The following is an 18,229-nucleotide window of genomic DNA, read 5'->3' on the forward strand; positions in this document are numbered from 1 at the left end:
ATATTATAATTTACAATTTATTTAATGATATTTACTTTGATGAAGAGTCTATTTCATATGTTTAGTGCATTTTTGTATAATGGTACTATATTAAAACTTTCATAAAATTAACGGTCATAATAATGTTGAGTAGTTGAATTCTATCAACTAAAATAAAATAACTGTTTGCGAATTAAAAAATTGAGGCATGGCAGTTCCTCACGGAATGCTTGCATTAGTTCCTTTTCTTTATCAATGATATATATATATGACAAAGATACTTAGCGTAAACTATTCCTAAATTAAACTTATGTCTTTTGAGTAATTATTTGCATACTATATAATGGAAGAACATTGGTCCATTTAAATCAGTTTGGAATCCGGCCAATTCCTTGACTGACTCCGAGATACTAGGACTCCTTATATTGACAAAAGTACATCAAAAAGGTTTTCTACAACACGGAGACACGGGGTTTGTCAATAATAAGGCGATTGGATGTAGCTTTGAATATGTTAGTTGTAAATGCTTCCACATATCGACGAGGAATCATCTTTAAATTCAAAATGTTTTTTTGGATTAAAAGCAAATTTATAAGCAGGCCTACTTTAAATATTTAATATATATAAAAAAGATTTTTTAAAATTGTAAATATGAATAAATAAAAATACATTTTTGAATTTAAACATTTTTAATGATAAACAGAGTATTAATTGTCAATATGTGAGAGAGAAAAGTACAAATAAATGTATTAGTACATTACGCGTTTGCTGTTTATAATCTTACGTAACAGTTATCAGTTTATGAACGAGTTTGACAACAAGCCGAGCGAGCTTCAATGGATTTCGTCCAAACTTCATGGCGCGTGTTGGGCCGTGTACTACGTCTCATTGTTTTTGATTTACCGTAAGCGCTTCGCCAGTCCGATCGCTCTAGCGGGTGCTACGTGACTGTATAGTCTATCACCATGGCGGGTTCGTACAATTTTTTTTTTACAATTTATATTCGGCCAGTAAGTTTAACAAAAATTTGTAATCATTTATCTAAAAATAATTTTTAATGATATATTACGCCGAATATAAAGAATATAATATTGTAGTATTAATGCTAACCTTTGATCGTTTTTTAACGTATCTAATTACCTTCTATTTAACTTTTGGAGGCCGCATACATAATATACATGGGTTCACCTAACTTGGACTTTAACATAATCGTAAAATAAATATTACACAAGTAATTAAAATTGTGGAACGTTTTTGCGTCACACACTTAACATATTTGTTATACAATTTATTGATAAGTTTATTTTATCTCTTAAATAATTATAGGCTGAAACATTTAGAGATTAGAGATCTTTGCTAAGGTGCAGGTTAAATAAACAGCTATAAGATCAGATGTTTATATATGGAAGACACATTTCAATTCGTTCGTCGTCTTTAGTTTTTTAAATAATTCTTATATTAATGAATCATTTATAATGATGAGATAGTATTAATGGTACATTACAATTAAGTAACAATATTTTTAAAATTTTACAGTTATGTGTCAAGCTAAATTTGGAAATTTTCTTGACTATATTTAATTAATTAAAATCCTATAATTAAACATTTAAGTATTTTTGTTTTCTTATTAGAAATATTAATTCCTACAAATCCTAAACTTAAACATTATATCAGATTTTTTCATTTATCATCAAAATAATTTTAGCTGTACATTGTCTACTATTGGACTTAGATCTCCTACATTGATTTCCAATAAGAGTGTTTGGAAGCCACTTGCACATAGGTTTTTCTTATTGATATAAAATAATACATATTATGATAGACATAATATATACTGTAATGTATTTTTGCAATATAAAATATTAATGACAGCTATTTAAATGTTAATGATTGCTCAATATTGTAAAATGGTCTAAAAATTACACCTGTATTAATCATTGGTTGATTAAAATCTATAGGTTGGCATTAAAATATTAAAAAAATTAGATAACCTAAAATAATTATTTTCACAGTTTTCTCATAGACTGAGTGTAGATTATTCAAGAATTACTTTGGTTTTTGTGAATGTCACATATTTTTTAATATTCTTTCTAAGATATGTAAGTTTCATTATAGTTTTTTCAGTTATTAACGGTGCATAATGTTGTGAATGCAACCTCAGCCTCCTTTCTTCTAAAGCTGGCTGGTAAGAATAGACTGATGGTTTTGATAAAAAATACAAATTATTTTACAGATGTCAATATTAGTTTACTATTCTAAATCTAAAATAAATAATATCTGGTGAAACATATATTTATATATTATTTATGTATTGTGAACATACAAAGGAGGGTTTAGTCTACCATTTTGTTATCAAATATATGAAGGAATGACTTATTAAAATACTGTATTATATTGCAAATAAAAGTATGTAAAGTACCTGTATGTAATAGACAACTAGCTATAAGTTGAAAGATGCCATTATAGGGAAATTAAATTTTATTCTAATTTCAACATATTTGGAATGTGCAACATTTTTTCTGACATACTTCTGTCTATATAAGAGGTCAATAAATAGTTATATGTAAATAATAAAAAAAATATTCAAACAGAGAAACAGATTTTTATAACACATGAATATATAGTGAATAGATCTGAACAAACTTTGTACTGGCTTGTCGCAATCTTATAGAAAAAAGTTTTCTTTTAATATAATGTTTATTTAAAAAAATTTACTGTTTATTGTATTACACAAGTGATAGGCCACTAATAATAAACTAGAATTAAATATTTGGTTATTTTTAATAATAAATGTGATATCAATATAAATGTTAGAAATCTCAGCAAACCCTTTCAGTTACCTCGGATAGTCACCTTGGTGATCTGGAAGACCGTAGGAAAATTGATGCTTTCTGGAATGTGGTATTGGTGATGGGTGCTATGCACGCCTTAGGAAAATTGATGCTTTTTGAATGTGGTACTGGTGCTGGGTGCTATGCAATACCTCAGATTGCTAGGAGAGCCGAGAGATTCTGTGCTACTTCGGTCATATAGCAATCAAGATCTTGATAAGTGGAGTCTGTAAAGATGATGACGGACCTGACAGTATTTGATGCACTCAGATGGCTATTCATACAGACTTTTAAAGGCAATGGAACCCTCTAGGGCTTTCCAGGAAGAAAGCTAGTTTTAGTGATGAGTATAAACAACCAAGAAGCTATATGTTGCTAAGTATAGTAGGGGTGGCCAAACTGCGGCTCGCCAGTCACATGCGGCTCTTTGAACGATTATTTATGTCTCCGTTTGATTGTCGAATTATTTCAATATTTAAATTTAGATAACCTATATCAGCTGGTGGGAAATCGAAACAAATTACCGGCGTGAACAATTATTATTATTATTCCAGCATAGAATTAGCGAAATGCAAACACCGATCGTAATTAACTAACCGGCGTCTTTAAGTATTTTTAGTAGTGTTGTCATATACGTGTGCATATCTAACTTCAATGTACATATTTTGTACTTTGGTCATATAATTTCAGTTTGCTTGTTTTAAATGCGTATTAAATTGCGGCGTGCGAAAAATTTTAAATTTCGAACAATGGCTCGAACTATCAAGGAACTTGGCCACTAATATATACGATTAGAATAACTGATTTAAATAGGCCATTAAAATGTAACTGAAGTTTATTGTTTTTTTCTTTCAGCTAACACCAATCCGTACGACAAATACCTGAAGGATATTACAATAAATGGGAGGACATTCAGATATTATGACATCAGTGCATTAGGAAGCAAATATGGTAAGTCTGTTTTTCTATTTTTTTTTCAACAGCTTCATATCTCCAGCGAATTCCCTTCTTCCAGTCTTCGGTCTTCCTAGGGGGGGGGGGGGGGGTTACACACAGAGTCCACCAGCTCGTGGTCGGAAGAAGCTTCTGGCCCAAATCTGGTATTTCAGTTGAAACTTGGTTTTTATGCTTACTCTTTCTGGCTGACCTCGGGACCTGATGGATGCTAGAGCGTTGAGGTTCTGGAGTGGAAAGTAAATGTAGATCAGGAATAGGGGATGTCAAAGACCTTTACCATAAAGCATGCATAGATTTGTATTATTATATGTAGTACCTTTTTCACGTAAATATATATATATGTATATATATATATATATGTATGTATATATATGTTAGCAGGACCGGAAAGTAATATCGTTTCTGTCGACATATTTTATAGTAAAACCGATTGGCATTGATTTGTATACTAGACAGTAAAAGGTTGTTTATGACGAAGGTGAATTCATAGTTGATTAGAAATAAAAACATGTTAAAAATGCAGTCTTGTGAATTTGACTTACGAAAGCGACATTACTTTCCGCTCCCCCCAATATATATATACATTCATATATATATATATATATATATATATATATATATATATATATATATATATATGTACATATATATATATATGTGTGCGTATAGTAATGTGTGTATGTACACCCTAAACTGCCCTCTTCTTCATGTCTCCCATCTCCATACAAAGGTTGTATGGTAGAGATCGCCTCGAGCGATAAGACCGCCTCTTGTTTGTATGTTTATATGAACTGTTTTTTTTGTACCATAAATTATATAATTATGATATATTATGTTCGATTTTTAAATTTGAAAATGTTAGTATTGGAAAGCAAAGTTGGAGATATCTAAACTAAACAGGTCAAAAGTCAGATCCAACTCGGCTGGACATCGTCATTTTATCCAATGTTCATCAGGACCTAAACACGCAGGTCGAAAGTCCAAACACAGTCCAATGAGCCACAGAGGTATACCAGGAGATCCGTTGACGAGTTAAACTAAACGACTTATCCAAGGGGTTTGGCAAGTTTTTTATTTATCCCCCCTTTTTGGGGACTTTTGCTCCCCTCCATGTTTGGAGACTTTTTGCCCCTCTCCATATTTGGGGACTTTTTGCTCCCCTCCATGTTTGGGGACTTTTTGCTCCTCTCCATATTTGGGGACTTTTTGCTCCCTTCCATATTGGGGGACTTTTTGCTCCCCTCCATGTTTGGGGACTTTTTACTTCCCTCCATATTTGGGGACTTTTTGCTCCCCTCCATATTTGGGAACTTTGCTCCCCTCCATATTTGGGACAGGGACGTCACAACATTTCACTTTCTTCTATATTATCGGCTATTATCGTTTTCGTAGAGCACTATCTCTGTCCCACACTGCCTATGTGACGTTTTGTCAGTCGTTGTATTTCGTGCGACAGAGATAACGCTCTACGAAGACGAAATTACCCGATTGTCTCTTTCCTAAGTTCGATGTGCAATATTTATTGTCGAGTATTGTACCATTTACAATATTCTAAACGCATGTTAAAAATAAATTGACGGAAAAAGCTTATTATTAATTAAATAATATAATTTAAATGATAAGAATCATTGGCAGTGATGTCACTTGTTTTGATTTCATTTAGGCTATATCTGATAAAGTGTATATATGTATAAATCTTTTTTAAACTTTATTAAAAGATGTCTTGTGTAGTTTCTTCCTGCTTCTTCTCCACAACTATACCACCTTGCGAAGCAGAGTAGAGACGAAAATAAAATAGATACTAAGTTGACGATCAATAGGAGTTCAAATATTGAATAAACGAATTTATAAACAACTATAACACCTTGCGAAGCGGAGTAATAAATATTAGAGGGTCCGGAAAGTAATGTCGCTTTCTTAAGTTAAATTTGCACGACTACATTTTTAACAAGTTTTTATTTCTAATCAACAATATACTCCTTCATTATTAACAACCTTTTGCCATCTAGTATACAAAATCAATGTTGGAGCGGTAACAAATCAATCGGTTTTTCTGTAAAATATGTCGACAAAGACGACATTACTTCCAGGCCCCAGGCCTAATGGAGTAGATTAAAGAAAAGTTGACCATCTATAAGAGTTCTGTAAAAAGTTATAATTTTGAATAATTCAATTATATATTTTTTTTCGGGCCGCGATTTTTACACCCCTGACGTATAAGATTTTAACAACTTCACTCGTGTCTAAACCACTGCCTTATCATATATGAATATATTATTTGAATTCACTTTTGAGATTATTTATCTGTGGTTTTTTTAAATGTCACGAGATAAGGCTTTGAACTTCATGACATATATAAGACGTAAATTATTATTCTATAGATTTTCTATGATTATTAATAAATTCGAAAGATAAGTAAAATAAAGGGTAAAAACGTAAATGGTAATATAAATAAAAATATTAAAGTCAATTATTCGTGCCATTGAATAAATAAATAAAAAGTATAAGCTGTAATTGTAAACAAAAATTGAAAGAGGAAAGAAAGGAGACGAATGATAGAAGAACGTGAAGAATGAAAGGTTTTGTGAAGGCTTGTGAGGAAAAGAGAGAAAGAATTATGTGGGGAAAGAACGGAGAAAGAGTTATAAGAATAAAAAAAACAGCATTGTAACATCCCTGCCTCCATCACAGCAGGAGAAATGTGTATTAAAAAAAAAAACTAAAATATATTTACTACATGTATTTTGAAATCAAGTAATACAGTAATTGAATGACAAAATGATAATGGTTGATTATTTCTTTTCAGAACGACTTCCCTTCAGCATAAGGGTGTTATTGGAGTCATGTGTCCGTAACTGCGACAACTTCCAAGTACTGGAGAAGGATGTCGCCAACGTGCTGGATTGGGAGACCAATCAGACGGTGGAAGGTGGTGTTGAAATCGCTTTCAAACCTGCAAGGGTTATTTTACAGGTAATTATTGTTTTTTGTTCGCTTAAGCTGGAATTGACTATCCATCTTGGATCATAGGTGCTTCTTCCAATTTGATGATGGCAAAGCGTCTGCTGTTTTCCAGAAGGTTCAGTTGGCTTGTAGCCCAGTGTGACAAGACAAGACAAGCTCCAATTAAAACGCTGAACCTTCAAGGAGTCTTCCAAGCAAAGAAACGCTTGATGATCATCTAATTTTTTTAAGGGCTTTTCTATGGGGACCCTTCGTACTCCCCTATCTATGGTGGGCGTGCTCTTCTATTGTTCCTCCTATGATCTTTCATTCCTTAATTTTCTTTCTGCAATTATTCTTTTTTTCTCTTTCATATCCATTTTTCATTTTATTCAATACCATTCTTTCTTCTCCTCATACCTTAACTGTTACAATTTTGTTTTTATTCTATATGACATTTCTGATCTATTCAGTCATCTAACCTTCAAATGTCCTTGATCACTTGTGGACAACTATACTCCAGAGTAAAGTCAGTAAATGATCTTGATCACGAGCTGATAGATGTGGTGTAGGAAAGCCCCCCATTAGGTGGATCGAAGAAATAGGTCTTGGAAGGTCGTTGGGTGCGGGCAGCGCAAGGCTGGACATCCTGGCAATCTTTGGAGAAGGCCTATGACTGGAAGGGTCGTGTATAGACATTTTTTTTATGGCCCCGCTATTGGAGGCCTCTCGTACCCCTAATTAGTTGGGATCAGGGTCTTTGTTTATAAATAAGTTTTTCAGATTTTTCATCTTTATTCTTCACTCGCTGTCATACTTCTCAATTTACTTTTATTCTTACCTTATTTCCATCACAATATCTTTCATTTTGTTCTTTCATTCCTTCTTGCTTTCATCGCCTTACTTCCATCATCTTATTACTCTTAGGTGGCTAAGTACATTTTTTTTATTCTTTATTTTATTATTTACAGATACTATTTATTTTATTTTTTATCACAGTTTTCTTTGGGTAGTGCTTTTTAAACGGTTTTATTTAGTTCAACTCGTACGGAATTTGTTTATATGGGTCAAAATTAGAAATTGAAATTTAAGCACCTTCCCGTTGTCAGATTTATCTGAAATTTGGTACACACATTTAATTTAGATGACAATACAATATAATAAAATCAATAACATTATAAATTTAAGATGGCCGCCGATACAAAATGGCGCATTACATATTTTTCCTTAACCCCCTCAATTTAGGTATCAAATGAAAGGGCTACACTAGTAAAACACGATGATTATGTCAAAATTTAAAATTCAAGATGGACGCCGTTCCAATATGGCGGACTAGGTACATATTTTTCCACAACCGCCACAATATGGGTATCAAAAAACCGTTTAACTTAAAAGTTTTTTAAATGTATTTATTTATACATCACTACACTTTTCTTATTCTATTTTTCCTATTATTAATTGACTAGTTATTTTATGTGCAGTTTATTAGGTACCTACTTATCTATACTGTTTTGTTTCTATTAACAGTGTCACTCACCACCCTACGAGCAAACGATAAGAATGATGGGCGAAGGCTGTCGTCGCCCATCATTAAGGCGATGCTCTCTAAATCTATCTTTAACTTTACCTCCCTTTCCAGGGCACTGCGCATTCTTGCATGTGCAGGACAATAGGCCATACGTGTATAGACATTATGTCTACTAGACTCAGTAGGTTACCCAGCAGTTATAAATGTAACTTCAAGTTATATGTTCATAACTTCGTTTCTGTTTCCACTTTTCAAGTAATCTACCTTCCAAGATATACTCCTGAAATCAGGTGAACTGATGGTTTTTGGGGGTTAAAGTCTCTGGACACCATAAACCGTCAAGCATACCATATTTACTTAAAAGGTGATTAAACTAGCTTTTTATGGTCACCGAAAGAAAGCTACAGATCGCTTCCAAATGTTTTGTATGTCTCTGGGAAAGGATTCTTCTTACAGAATGATGATGATTGGTGAATTTCTCTTGTGTTAGATCTTTCTCCATGTTGAGGAATGTTATTCTTGCTGGTCATGTAGTTCGTTGTAATACCTTCTAGTAATAGATGATGAAAGAGCTGTAGTAATCCACCGGTAAGGGCTAAAAAAAGGCACTAAACTTACACACACTTATCACAAAAAAGTTTCCAGAAGATGGGCAGCAGTATCCTCTGAGATCTTCAACCCCCCTGCCAAGTGTGGTGATGATAGTGTATGTCCCCTCATAGATATCTTTGTGGAAGGCCAATGCCTTGCAGAAAATTTCCAGGGTCTTTACAAAAATCCAAAAACTGATATAGAGAACTGTTGGTTTCCAGGATCTAACTGGAGTGCCGGCTGTGGTGGACTTCGCAGCAATGAGGGATGCTGTCAAGGATCTTGGGGGTAACCCTGATAAGATCAACCCCATCTGCCCTGCCGACTTGGTTATCGACCATTCGGTCCAGGTCGATTTTGCAAGAATGTATGTATGACGAAATCTGTTTGCATTTAAATCATATATTATCAACCTTTTATGCTTTAACTATCTGTGCTCCGCGACATCGTCCGCGTGGTTTTAACAAAAAAACTAGAATTTCACAATTTACATAAATTATTACATCACCGAATTCGAAACATTATTATTTGTTCGCTGTTTCAAACTCTGAATGATATCATTGTAATTCGTTCTTTTATTTGAATTGAATCTTTTTATTTGAATCTTTTATTAATGTTAGTGGAATTGTTTTCTCATCAGGCCGGACGCATTGAACAAGAACCAAGAGCTGGAGTTCCAGAGAAACAAAGAGAGGTTCCAATTCTTGAAGGTAAACATGTTTTATCATTAGCTTGTGTAACTTTAATGCAGCGCTGGTCCGGAAATCGTGGCGATCTTTGGGCAGAGGTCTATGCTTTATGGTGTCCATATGCTGAAAAAAGATGAAGTAAAAAGATAAGAATTAATTGTTAAGTTTTCGTTGGGACTTAATAACCTCAAGGTCATATAGAAATGGAGAGGGCTATGCTCGGAGCTTCGCTGCGAGATCAGAAATGAGGATAGCCGCAGAAGTACCAAGGTCCTCGAAATGGCTTGAATTCCTTGCTTAAATTTCAGAGGGCAGCGGAAAACACAATCAATTGTTAATGGGACGGTAAGAAGTTCTTTAATCAAGATCCAGTAAGACACAGTATGGGTTTGCCTCCCACTAGGTAGACCAATGACACAGTCAAGGTCAAGGGAAATAACTGACAAGATCGGTCATCATGGTGATCTAGGCCAGGGCTTCTTAAACTTTTGTCTTCCACGACCCCATTTATGATTGCGAGTTTCTTGACGACCCCATACAAATATAAAAGAAAAATAAATAAATATTTTTTGATGATTTATTTATTAGGTAACAATATACATATACATATGAAAATATATAGTTTTAGAATTCGTTTTGAAACATAAAAAAATATAAAATTAAAAATTGCACAAAAGATTATAAAATTGTATTTATATTAGTTTAAAATCTTCAACAAATGCGCGTGTCTAGACGCTGCAAGTCCACTGTATTCCGCCAACTCTAGTGATGTTATAAAATGGTATATATAAATATTTGACATTAAAATCTCTCGACCCCAGAATTTTGCTACGCGACCCATAGTTTAAGAAGCCCTGATCTAGGCCTATGCCATGCAGTGGACGTCTATCATCAGATATGATGATGATAACATGTATATTCTTCTCCTTTCGTTCTTCTCATTTCTGAAGGTCCTGACCTCTGGTATTGGTCTGATCAAATCATAGGAGCTAGATGAGAATAGTGTTAAAAATGATAATGCGTTTTTGAAGGTAAATGTAATTAGTAAGATTCTTCGGCTTTGTTGTATTGGAAGTGTGTTTTCATCACCAAAACTGTTGGTGATGACGTGTTGACATGACATTGGATAATATTTATAAAAAAAAATCTTGTGTTTTGTTCCAGTGGGGTGCTCAAGCGTTTGACAATATGTTAATTGTACCACCAGGTTCCGGTATAGTCCATCAGGTAAGTGAAATTTATAATTTATAAAAAAAGATTTCTCAAAATGCCATATTAAGTTTAAATATTATAAATATCTTTATTAAAATAGGCTTTGTTATAAGGCAAACATTTTTTTAGTTTTAAAATGTTTTGTAAAAAAAAACAATATTCCTATTTCCGAAAACAATGATTTTTTATGCTGCGTCAGAAGGGAGTGGCTCTGATGTTAGGCCAACGAAATATCAAAAGAGAAATATTATATCAACAGATAGTGACATTTTGAAAGAAGAGCGGAACGAACATATTACACTAAACTTACAGAATTATTTAAATATTCCTGTTGCAACTGTTGAACTTGGTAACGCTTCGACTATCAGTAAGGTAGCGGCTTTATATTTTGACTTAGTTTTTGATTTAGTCGTTGCACAGACCAATTTGTACCGTTCTCAAATGAAAGATTTACATAAAATTTTCAAGTCAACAATGTCTTAATATATATCTTTACAGGTGAACTTGGAGTATCTGGCGAGAGTGGTATTCACCAATGATATATTGCATCCGGACTCAGTGGTTGGAACAGACAGTCATACCACCATGATCAACGGACTGGGAGTGGTTGGATGGGGTGTTGGTGGTGAGTAACTGTCTCTGAATTCATCATCATTATTATTTCAGTCATGGGACATTCACGGCCCTGCAAACAGGATTTCTGATGAAGTTTTTTTTTATGGCCCCCGCTATTGGGGGCCTCTCGTACCCCTAACTTTTTGGGATTAGGGACTTTATTGTTCAATATATTTTTTTTCAGTCTTTTCTTTATTTATCACTCTCTTTCACGCGTCACAATATCTTTCATTCTTTACTTTTGTCCTTCACAATATCTTTCGTTTTGCTCTTTCTTTCCTCGTCTTTCTTCCATCATCTTCTTACTCTAAGGTGGCTAGGTACATTTTATTTATTTTTATTCTTTATCTTACATAAATTTTATCTTTATTTAAACATTTATTTTACTTTTTTAATTCTTTATTACACATTTATTTTTCTATTTCTTATTATTAGTTAACAATTTATTTTGTGCTTATTCTATACAGTTTTATTTCATTCAACCGTATCACTCGCCACCCTACGAGCGAAAGATAGGAATGATGGGCGAAGGTTGTCGTCGCCCATCATAACGGCGATGCTCTCTATGTCTGTCTTTAGCTTTGTTTCAGTCTCTAGGGCACTGCGCATCCTGATGATGTTACCAATGTACGCTGATGATGGTCTGTGGTTTTCACTCCAAAAACTAACTATGAACTATCATAATGAATTTAAAAAGTAGTGAGTTGTATAAACCAAGTGGTAGTGGATTGAGACATGTCATTTTAGGTAGCCGATTCGATATTCGGAATATAATCTTATAAAATTCACACTTTATGCATTAATTATATAGGATTACCTCTTCTTCTTCCTTCCCTTTTCCCTTTATTTGGGGTCGGGTCTCCTTATCAATTTGCGCCAGGCCACTCTATCCTGGGTTGTCCCTGCATCAATTTATAGGATTACCACTGGTCGTAAATTTCTAGAGGATGGGCATCAGCATCCTCTGCATACCATAATACCACACTGGGATCCAAGCCACTTACCAAGAGTGGTGATTGTGGTATATTCCTCTGTAGATTTCTTTGAAGGCATATGTCTTGCAGGGGGCGACTGTGTGCTAAAACAACAACTTTAGTTATATAAATGAAGGTTGTACATTTTTCAAGGATTTAATTACTCCTTGCTAAGATAAAACAACCTTTATTGACTATCTAATAATAAAATAGAGAATATAGGTTTAGACCAGTTACCCAAACTTTTTTGTGTAGTAGACCCCTTGCCATGTTTTACCATGTTTGGTAGACCCCCTACTTACCTGATATTGATTTCCTGTAAATTTCTAACTGTAGTGAAGTTTAGTGTTAAAAAGTTAAAGTAAAAACACATGTTAATTTATACATTTATTAATTGAAATTAAAAACTATTCAAAATAAAATTTTGTGTCTGTTATGTAAAATATACGTAACATTAAATAAACATAAAATAAACTATAAATAAAATAACATAAGCAATAAGTCAATATTTTTAGTGAGAAGGATGAACCTGATGCTTTAATAATAAATTATCAACATTTGGCGTCAATTTTGTAAGGGTTAATCTTAAATCTCCTCGGCTATTGATGTCCAGTCTGTTTCTTTTTTTCGTTAGGAGATTGGTAACAGCGCTGAACCCCCTTTCCACTAGGTATGACGATGGAAAGGAAATTAAAAAAATCCTCGCTATATTCCATAATACAAATAGGTACTATCAGTGTATGTGTTGAGATCCACTATCGTGGACCCCCATTTTCATTTCATGGACCTCGCAATTTTTTTTAACTGACGTAGACCCCGTGCCGGTTGTCATAGACCCCTAGGGGTCGATATAGACCACTTTGAGAATCACTGGTTTAGACTTAGGGCAGAACCTACCATACGATACCATAGAAAAATTTACTCAATACAAGCAAGTTTTAGTTATAAAAAATTTGTATTTGCTTATTCCTTGTCCAGGTATCGAAGCAGAAGCTGTGATGTTGGGGCAATCTATCAGCATGTTGCTGCCGAAGGTGGTGGGATACAAATTGGTTGGGGAGTTGAACCCACTAGCGACATCTACCGATCTGGTACTCACAATTACCAAGGTAAGGATGTGTTTACATAAACACCTTGTGGCTTTGATCTTCTTTTCAATGTATACACGCTAATTGCAAAGCATATGCTTTCATCAAAGATCTGATCTGGTATCCTGTGACCTTGACTGTCTTCGGTCTTCCTATTTGGATACTCACGCCACCACCTCTTGGGATCAACTGCCATTGGTTGAACGAGCGACATGCACCGCCCCCTGCACTTTAGACAAGCCCTCTAATTGGTGAACCTTTCGAATGCCGGATGGGCAAAAAGATAGAGGAAAGGAATATCTCGGCCATCATGCAAGACGAAGGGGAGAGAGAATACTTCCTCAGCTACTACAGGAAGGTGGTAATAAATGCAATAAGTAAAAATAAAACGAACACTAAAATATAGAAATAAAAGGAATAATACGTGTTAAATATTTGAACAATAAATAATGTTGCAAAATAAAATAGTAAGGAAACCTAGAATGTAGTGGTTGAGGATGAATGTATGGCTTATGGAATGAAAGAGAAAGACTGGGAAAATTGTAGAATGAAAGAAACAGTACGACAGATAAGATGATACATGAAAGAGAAGAATGATAATAATAAAAGATATGAATAAATTACTAGAATTAAAAAGTCCCTGTCCCACACGAGATAGGGGAACGAGAGGTCCCCAACAGCGGGGACCATTAAAGAAAAAAAAATAGGTGAACCAATTACATAGTTAAAGAGGCTGTATGCAAGCAGCGCAGACCTGATGAGTATGACCTGTCATCGTGGAGATATTAAGAGAGGCATATGCCTTGCAGTAGGCTTCCGTCGATTGAAAATAACAAGATTATCATATGAAAATAATCAAAGTTAGAGAATATATTTGAAAGTTAAACTAAGTAAGGTATTGTCTATGAAATACATGAGTACAAATCATAGATGGCAGCACTAAATCGAAGCAAGTTAAAATAGAAAATAAAGGATATTTAATGAAATCAGGCGTTGCCTTGCGGGAAGTCCGTCTTAAGTAAGAAAAGGACAAATATTTAGCCACTTCCGCACATGCAGTGGTAGTCGTGCAACAAAGTGCACCGCCCGCCAGCCAGCTGATAAATGCGTATGCGGCAAACAATGCTAATTACACAACTGCCACTGTTGAACCACTCAACACATGTTTCACCCCTCCACGGGACATCTTCAGTTTTCATTCAGAGTCTAATCGGTGTAACATAATATACACTTTATTGCACGACTACCAATGCATGTGCGGAAGTGGATAATTATTGGTCCTTTTCTTACTAAATCAAAGGAGTGTAGGAGTGGTCGTAGTACTGTAGCTTCTTGTTAATGTTGACCGCACCTCCGCTCGCAGTTATAATGAGCGCGGAGACTCTCAACAGCGCGATGCAGATTTTCGTTGCGTCTACTGTGGCGCCATCTGTCATCTATCCGTTTCATTACCGACGCTGCCGTCGATGCGATCGACGGTCACGTGGGTAAGAGCTCGTTGCTAGGCAACGCGTGTTTCGAGGCGCGGTCCAACGACGAAGCGGTTAGCGAGTGGCGATATGCACGCCACAGGAGTTTCAATATAAGTGGGAAAATATAATGTTGTGATTGCCCAGCACCTGCGCTCGCTGGGAGTGGTGGGCAAGTTCGTGGAGTTCTTCGGCCCAGGCGTGGCCGCGCTCAGCATCGCCGATCGGGCCACCGTCGCCAACATGTGCCCGGAGTTCGGTGCAACCGTTGCTCACTTCCCCGTCGACATGCGCTCCCTGCAGTACCTCGCGCAGACCAGTAAGTACGAGAGGTGCAACAAAGTGCACCGCCCGCCAGCTCGCCGATAAATACGCATGCATAAATCAAAATTTATCAGCGAGCTGGCGGGCGGTGCACTTTATTGCACGATTACCACTGCATGTGCGGAAGTGGCTAAATATTGGTCCTTTTCTTACTTTCCCATACTCTTCCATTGTTACTCATACTCTCCCATAGTCTAACATACTCTCCAATACTCTCTCATACTCTACCATACTCTGCCATACTCTACCACACTTTACCATACCCTACCTTATTCTACCATACTCTACAATACACTCCCATACTCTCTCCTGCTCTCCCATACTTTAACATTCTTTACCATACTTTACAATACTTTACAATACTCTGGTACTCTACTAAACTCTACCACACTCTACCTTACTCTACCATACTCTACCACACTCTCCCATACTCTCTCATACTCATGCTCTTTTGTGCTCTACTATATTTTACTTTACTCTACCATAATCTCCTGCGCTCTCACTCTTTCGTCTTAACTGTGACACTGAACTATTGCAGATCGGTCAGAGGAGAAGATTAAAATCATCGAGGCCTACCTTCGTGCCACCAAGCAGTTCCGGGACTATAACAACCCTGAGGAAGATCCAATCTTCTCCGAGGTAAGACTTTTTATATATCTTATAAGTTCACAAAGTGAAACCTCTAGGAGTCCATCGAAAGTTCGAAGGGAGATAACTAAAATTTATCTGCTTGTGATGGTGAAGAATTAAATTGTTGGCTTGCCTTCGCCTGTCAATGTAGACAGATAATATTTTATAGACTAGGCAAGTGTTACTTGTAACTTATATATAACATATTTAATAGAACCTGTTCAAGTCTTTCAAACGGACTAAATACTTGTGGTGTGGTAGCTTGCATACTTATCTGTGGTAGGTACTAAGCTATAATGTTACCATTTTATGGTAGTTTTGGGAATATGGTAGTAATTTTGTAACTGGAAGTCCAACGGAACAAGCTAAATTTTGAAAAATATGTAAACTGGTATTTTGTTAAAATTATCAAAATGAAATCGGACTGAGTTTCGTTTATTTTATTTATATATATATTTTTTATGGACCATAGATAATAAAAAAAATTATGTAGAGGTACGATAGGCGGTATTATCAGCAGCGATCTCTACCAGATAACGTTTGGAGATGAGAGACAAGAAGGAGAAGGTAGTTTTGGGTATATATATATATATACATATTGGGTAATTGATGTGATTGTATTTACTTTTTAATTGGATATTACTTTTTTGTTTTATGATATTATCTTGTATTTAATGGAATCAGGCGTTACCTCGTGAAGTCCATCCTAAGTAAGAAAAGGACCATTATTTAGCCACTTCCGCACATGCAGTGGTAGTCATGCAATAAAATGCACCGCCCGCCAGCCCGCTGATAAATGCGTATGCGGCAAACAATGCGAATCGCACAACCGCCACTGTCAAATCACTCAACACGTGTTTCACCTTTCCACGAGGCATCTTCAGGAGTTATGTTACACCGATTAGTGCCAAACACAGAGTCTAAACTCTACTTCTTACATATTATCTTGTTTCACCTACCTTTAATAATATACCTTTGCATCGCCTAAATGTTAACTGGTAGAGAATGTCTTCCAGGTGGTGGAACTGGATCTATCGACTGTGGTGACATCTGTGAGCGGTCCTAAGAGGCCTCAGGATAGAGTCTCCGTATCTGTCATGAAGAAGGACTTCCAGGAGTGCCTGACTAACAAGGTATGTTCAGTTCCATTATTGTTTTACCCGTAGAAGTTTTTTTGTCTTATCGGACCAACCTGAAAAGTCAATGTATGAAACAAACTACTGTCTTCGTTGTATCCAAGTATATAACTTGGGAGTCTTCAAGACAAAAGTGAATAGGCATCTTTTAAGCAAGTATATGGTGTGAATAATAATTATTATTATTCCACTATAAAGTTAGCGCAATTAAAACACCGATCGTAATTAAAAAACCGGCATCTTCAGTATTGTTAGGAGTGCTGTCATATACGTGCGCATATATCTAACTTCGATGCACGTATTTTGTACTTTTGTCACATAATTTTTGTAAGAAAAACATTCGTTTGCGTATTTAAAATGCATATTAAATTGAACTATCAAATACATCACAATTGAAATAACTAAAGTAAAGCAAAGTATTTCTCGTTGACTGTATCTGCTATCTGAAGCAATTACGAACCCAGTGACAGAATTAGGAACATGTCTATTGAGCGAGTAAATGCTGCATTTAACAGAAAGTCTCTTCGAAGTACATCACAATTGAAATAACTAAAATAAAGCAAAGTATTTCTCGTTGACTGTATCTGCTGTCTGAAGCAATTACGAACCCAGTGACAGAATTAGGAACATGTCTACTGAGCGAGTAAATGCTGCATTTAACAGAAATTCTCTTCGAAGTACATCAAAATTTAAATAACTAATATAAAGCAAAGTATTTCTCGTTGACTGTATCTGCTATCTGAAGCAATTACGAACCCAGTGACAGAATTAGAAACATGTCTACTGAGCGAGTAAATGCTGCATTTAACAGAAATTCTCTTCGAAGTACATCGCAATTGAAATAACTAAAACCAAGCAAAGTATTTCTCGTTGACTGTATCTGCTATCTGAAGCAATTACGAACCCAGTGACAGAATAAGAAACATGTCTACTGAGCGAGTAAATGCTGCATTTAACAGAAATTCTCTTCGAAGTACATCACAATTTAAATAACTAATATAAAGCAAAGTATTTCTCGTTGACTGTACCCGCTATCTGAAGCAATTACGAACCCAGTGACAGAATTAGGAACATGTCTACTGAGCGAGTAAATGCTGCATTTAACAGAAATTCTCTTCGAAGTACATCAAAATTTAAATAACTAATATAAAGCAAAGTATTTCTCGTTGACTGTATCTGCTATCTGAAGCTATTACGAACCCAGTGACAGAATTAGAAACATGTCTACTGAGCGAGTAAATGCTGCATTTAACGGAAATTCTC

The 18,229-nt window shown here is 35.3% G+C and overlaps 1 protein-coding gene across 1 annotated transcript in view; it reads left to right on the plus strand.

Moving 5' to 3' along the window:
- The first annotated feature begins 809 nt into the window (after positions 1 to 809).
- Positions 810 to 18,229, plus strand: part of LOC137927487 (cytoplasmic aconitate hydratase-like) — a 48,221-nt gene continuing 30,801 nt past the window's right edge. Inside the window, exons 1-11 of the mRNA XM_068771302.1 lie at positions 810 to 951; positions 3,666 to 3,761; positions 6,574 to 6,740; positions 9,051 to 9,196; positions 9,470 to 9,539; positions 10,683 to 10,745; positions 11,229 to 11,355; positions 13,298 to 13,428; positions 15,024 to 15,195; positions 15,739 to 15,839; positions 16,847 to 16,963. Coding sequence (XP_068627403.1) covers positions 945 to 951; positions 3,666 to 3,761; positions 6,574 to 6,740; positions 9,051 to 9,196; positions 9,470 to 9,539; positions 10,683 to 10,745; positions 11,229 to 11,355; positions 13,298 to 13,428; positions 15,024 to 15,195; positions 15,739 to 15,839; positions 16,847 to 16,963 — 1,197 coding nt within the window. The 5' untranslated portion in view covers positions 810 to 944. The remainder of the gene's footprint in view (positions 952 to 3,665; positions 3,762 to 6,573; positions 6,741 to 9,050; positions 9,197 to 9,469; positions 9,540 to 10,682; positions 10,746 to 11,228; positions 11,356 to 13,297; positions 13,429 to 15,023; positions 15,196 to 15,738; positions 15,840 to 16,846; positions 16,964 to 18,229) is intronic.

The sequence above is a fragment of the Battus philenor genome, unplaced genomic scaffold (assembly GCF_028537555.1).
Source record: "Battus philenor isolate CCGP_79_NKW_IND1 unplaced genomic scaffold, ilBatPhil1.0.hap1 SCAF_30, whole genome shotgun sequence".
NCBI lineage: Eukaryota > Metazoa > Arthropoda > Insecta > Lepidoptera > Papilionidae > Battus > Battus philenor.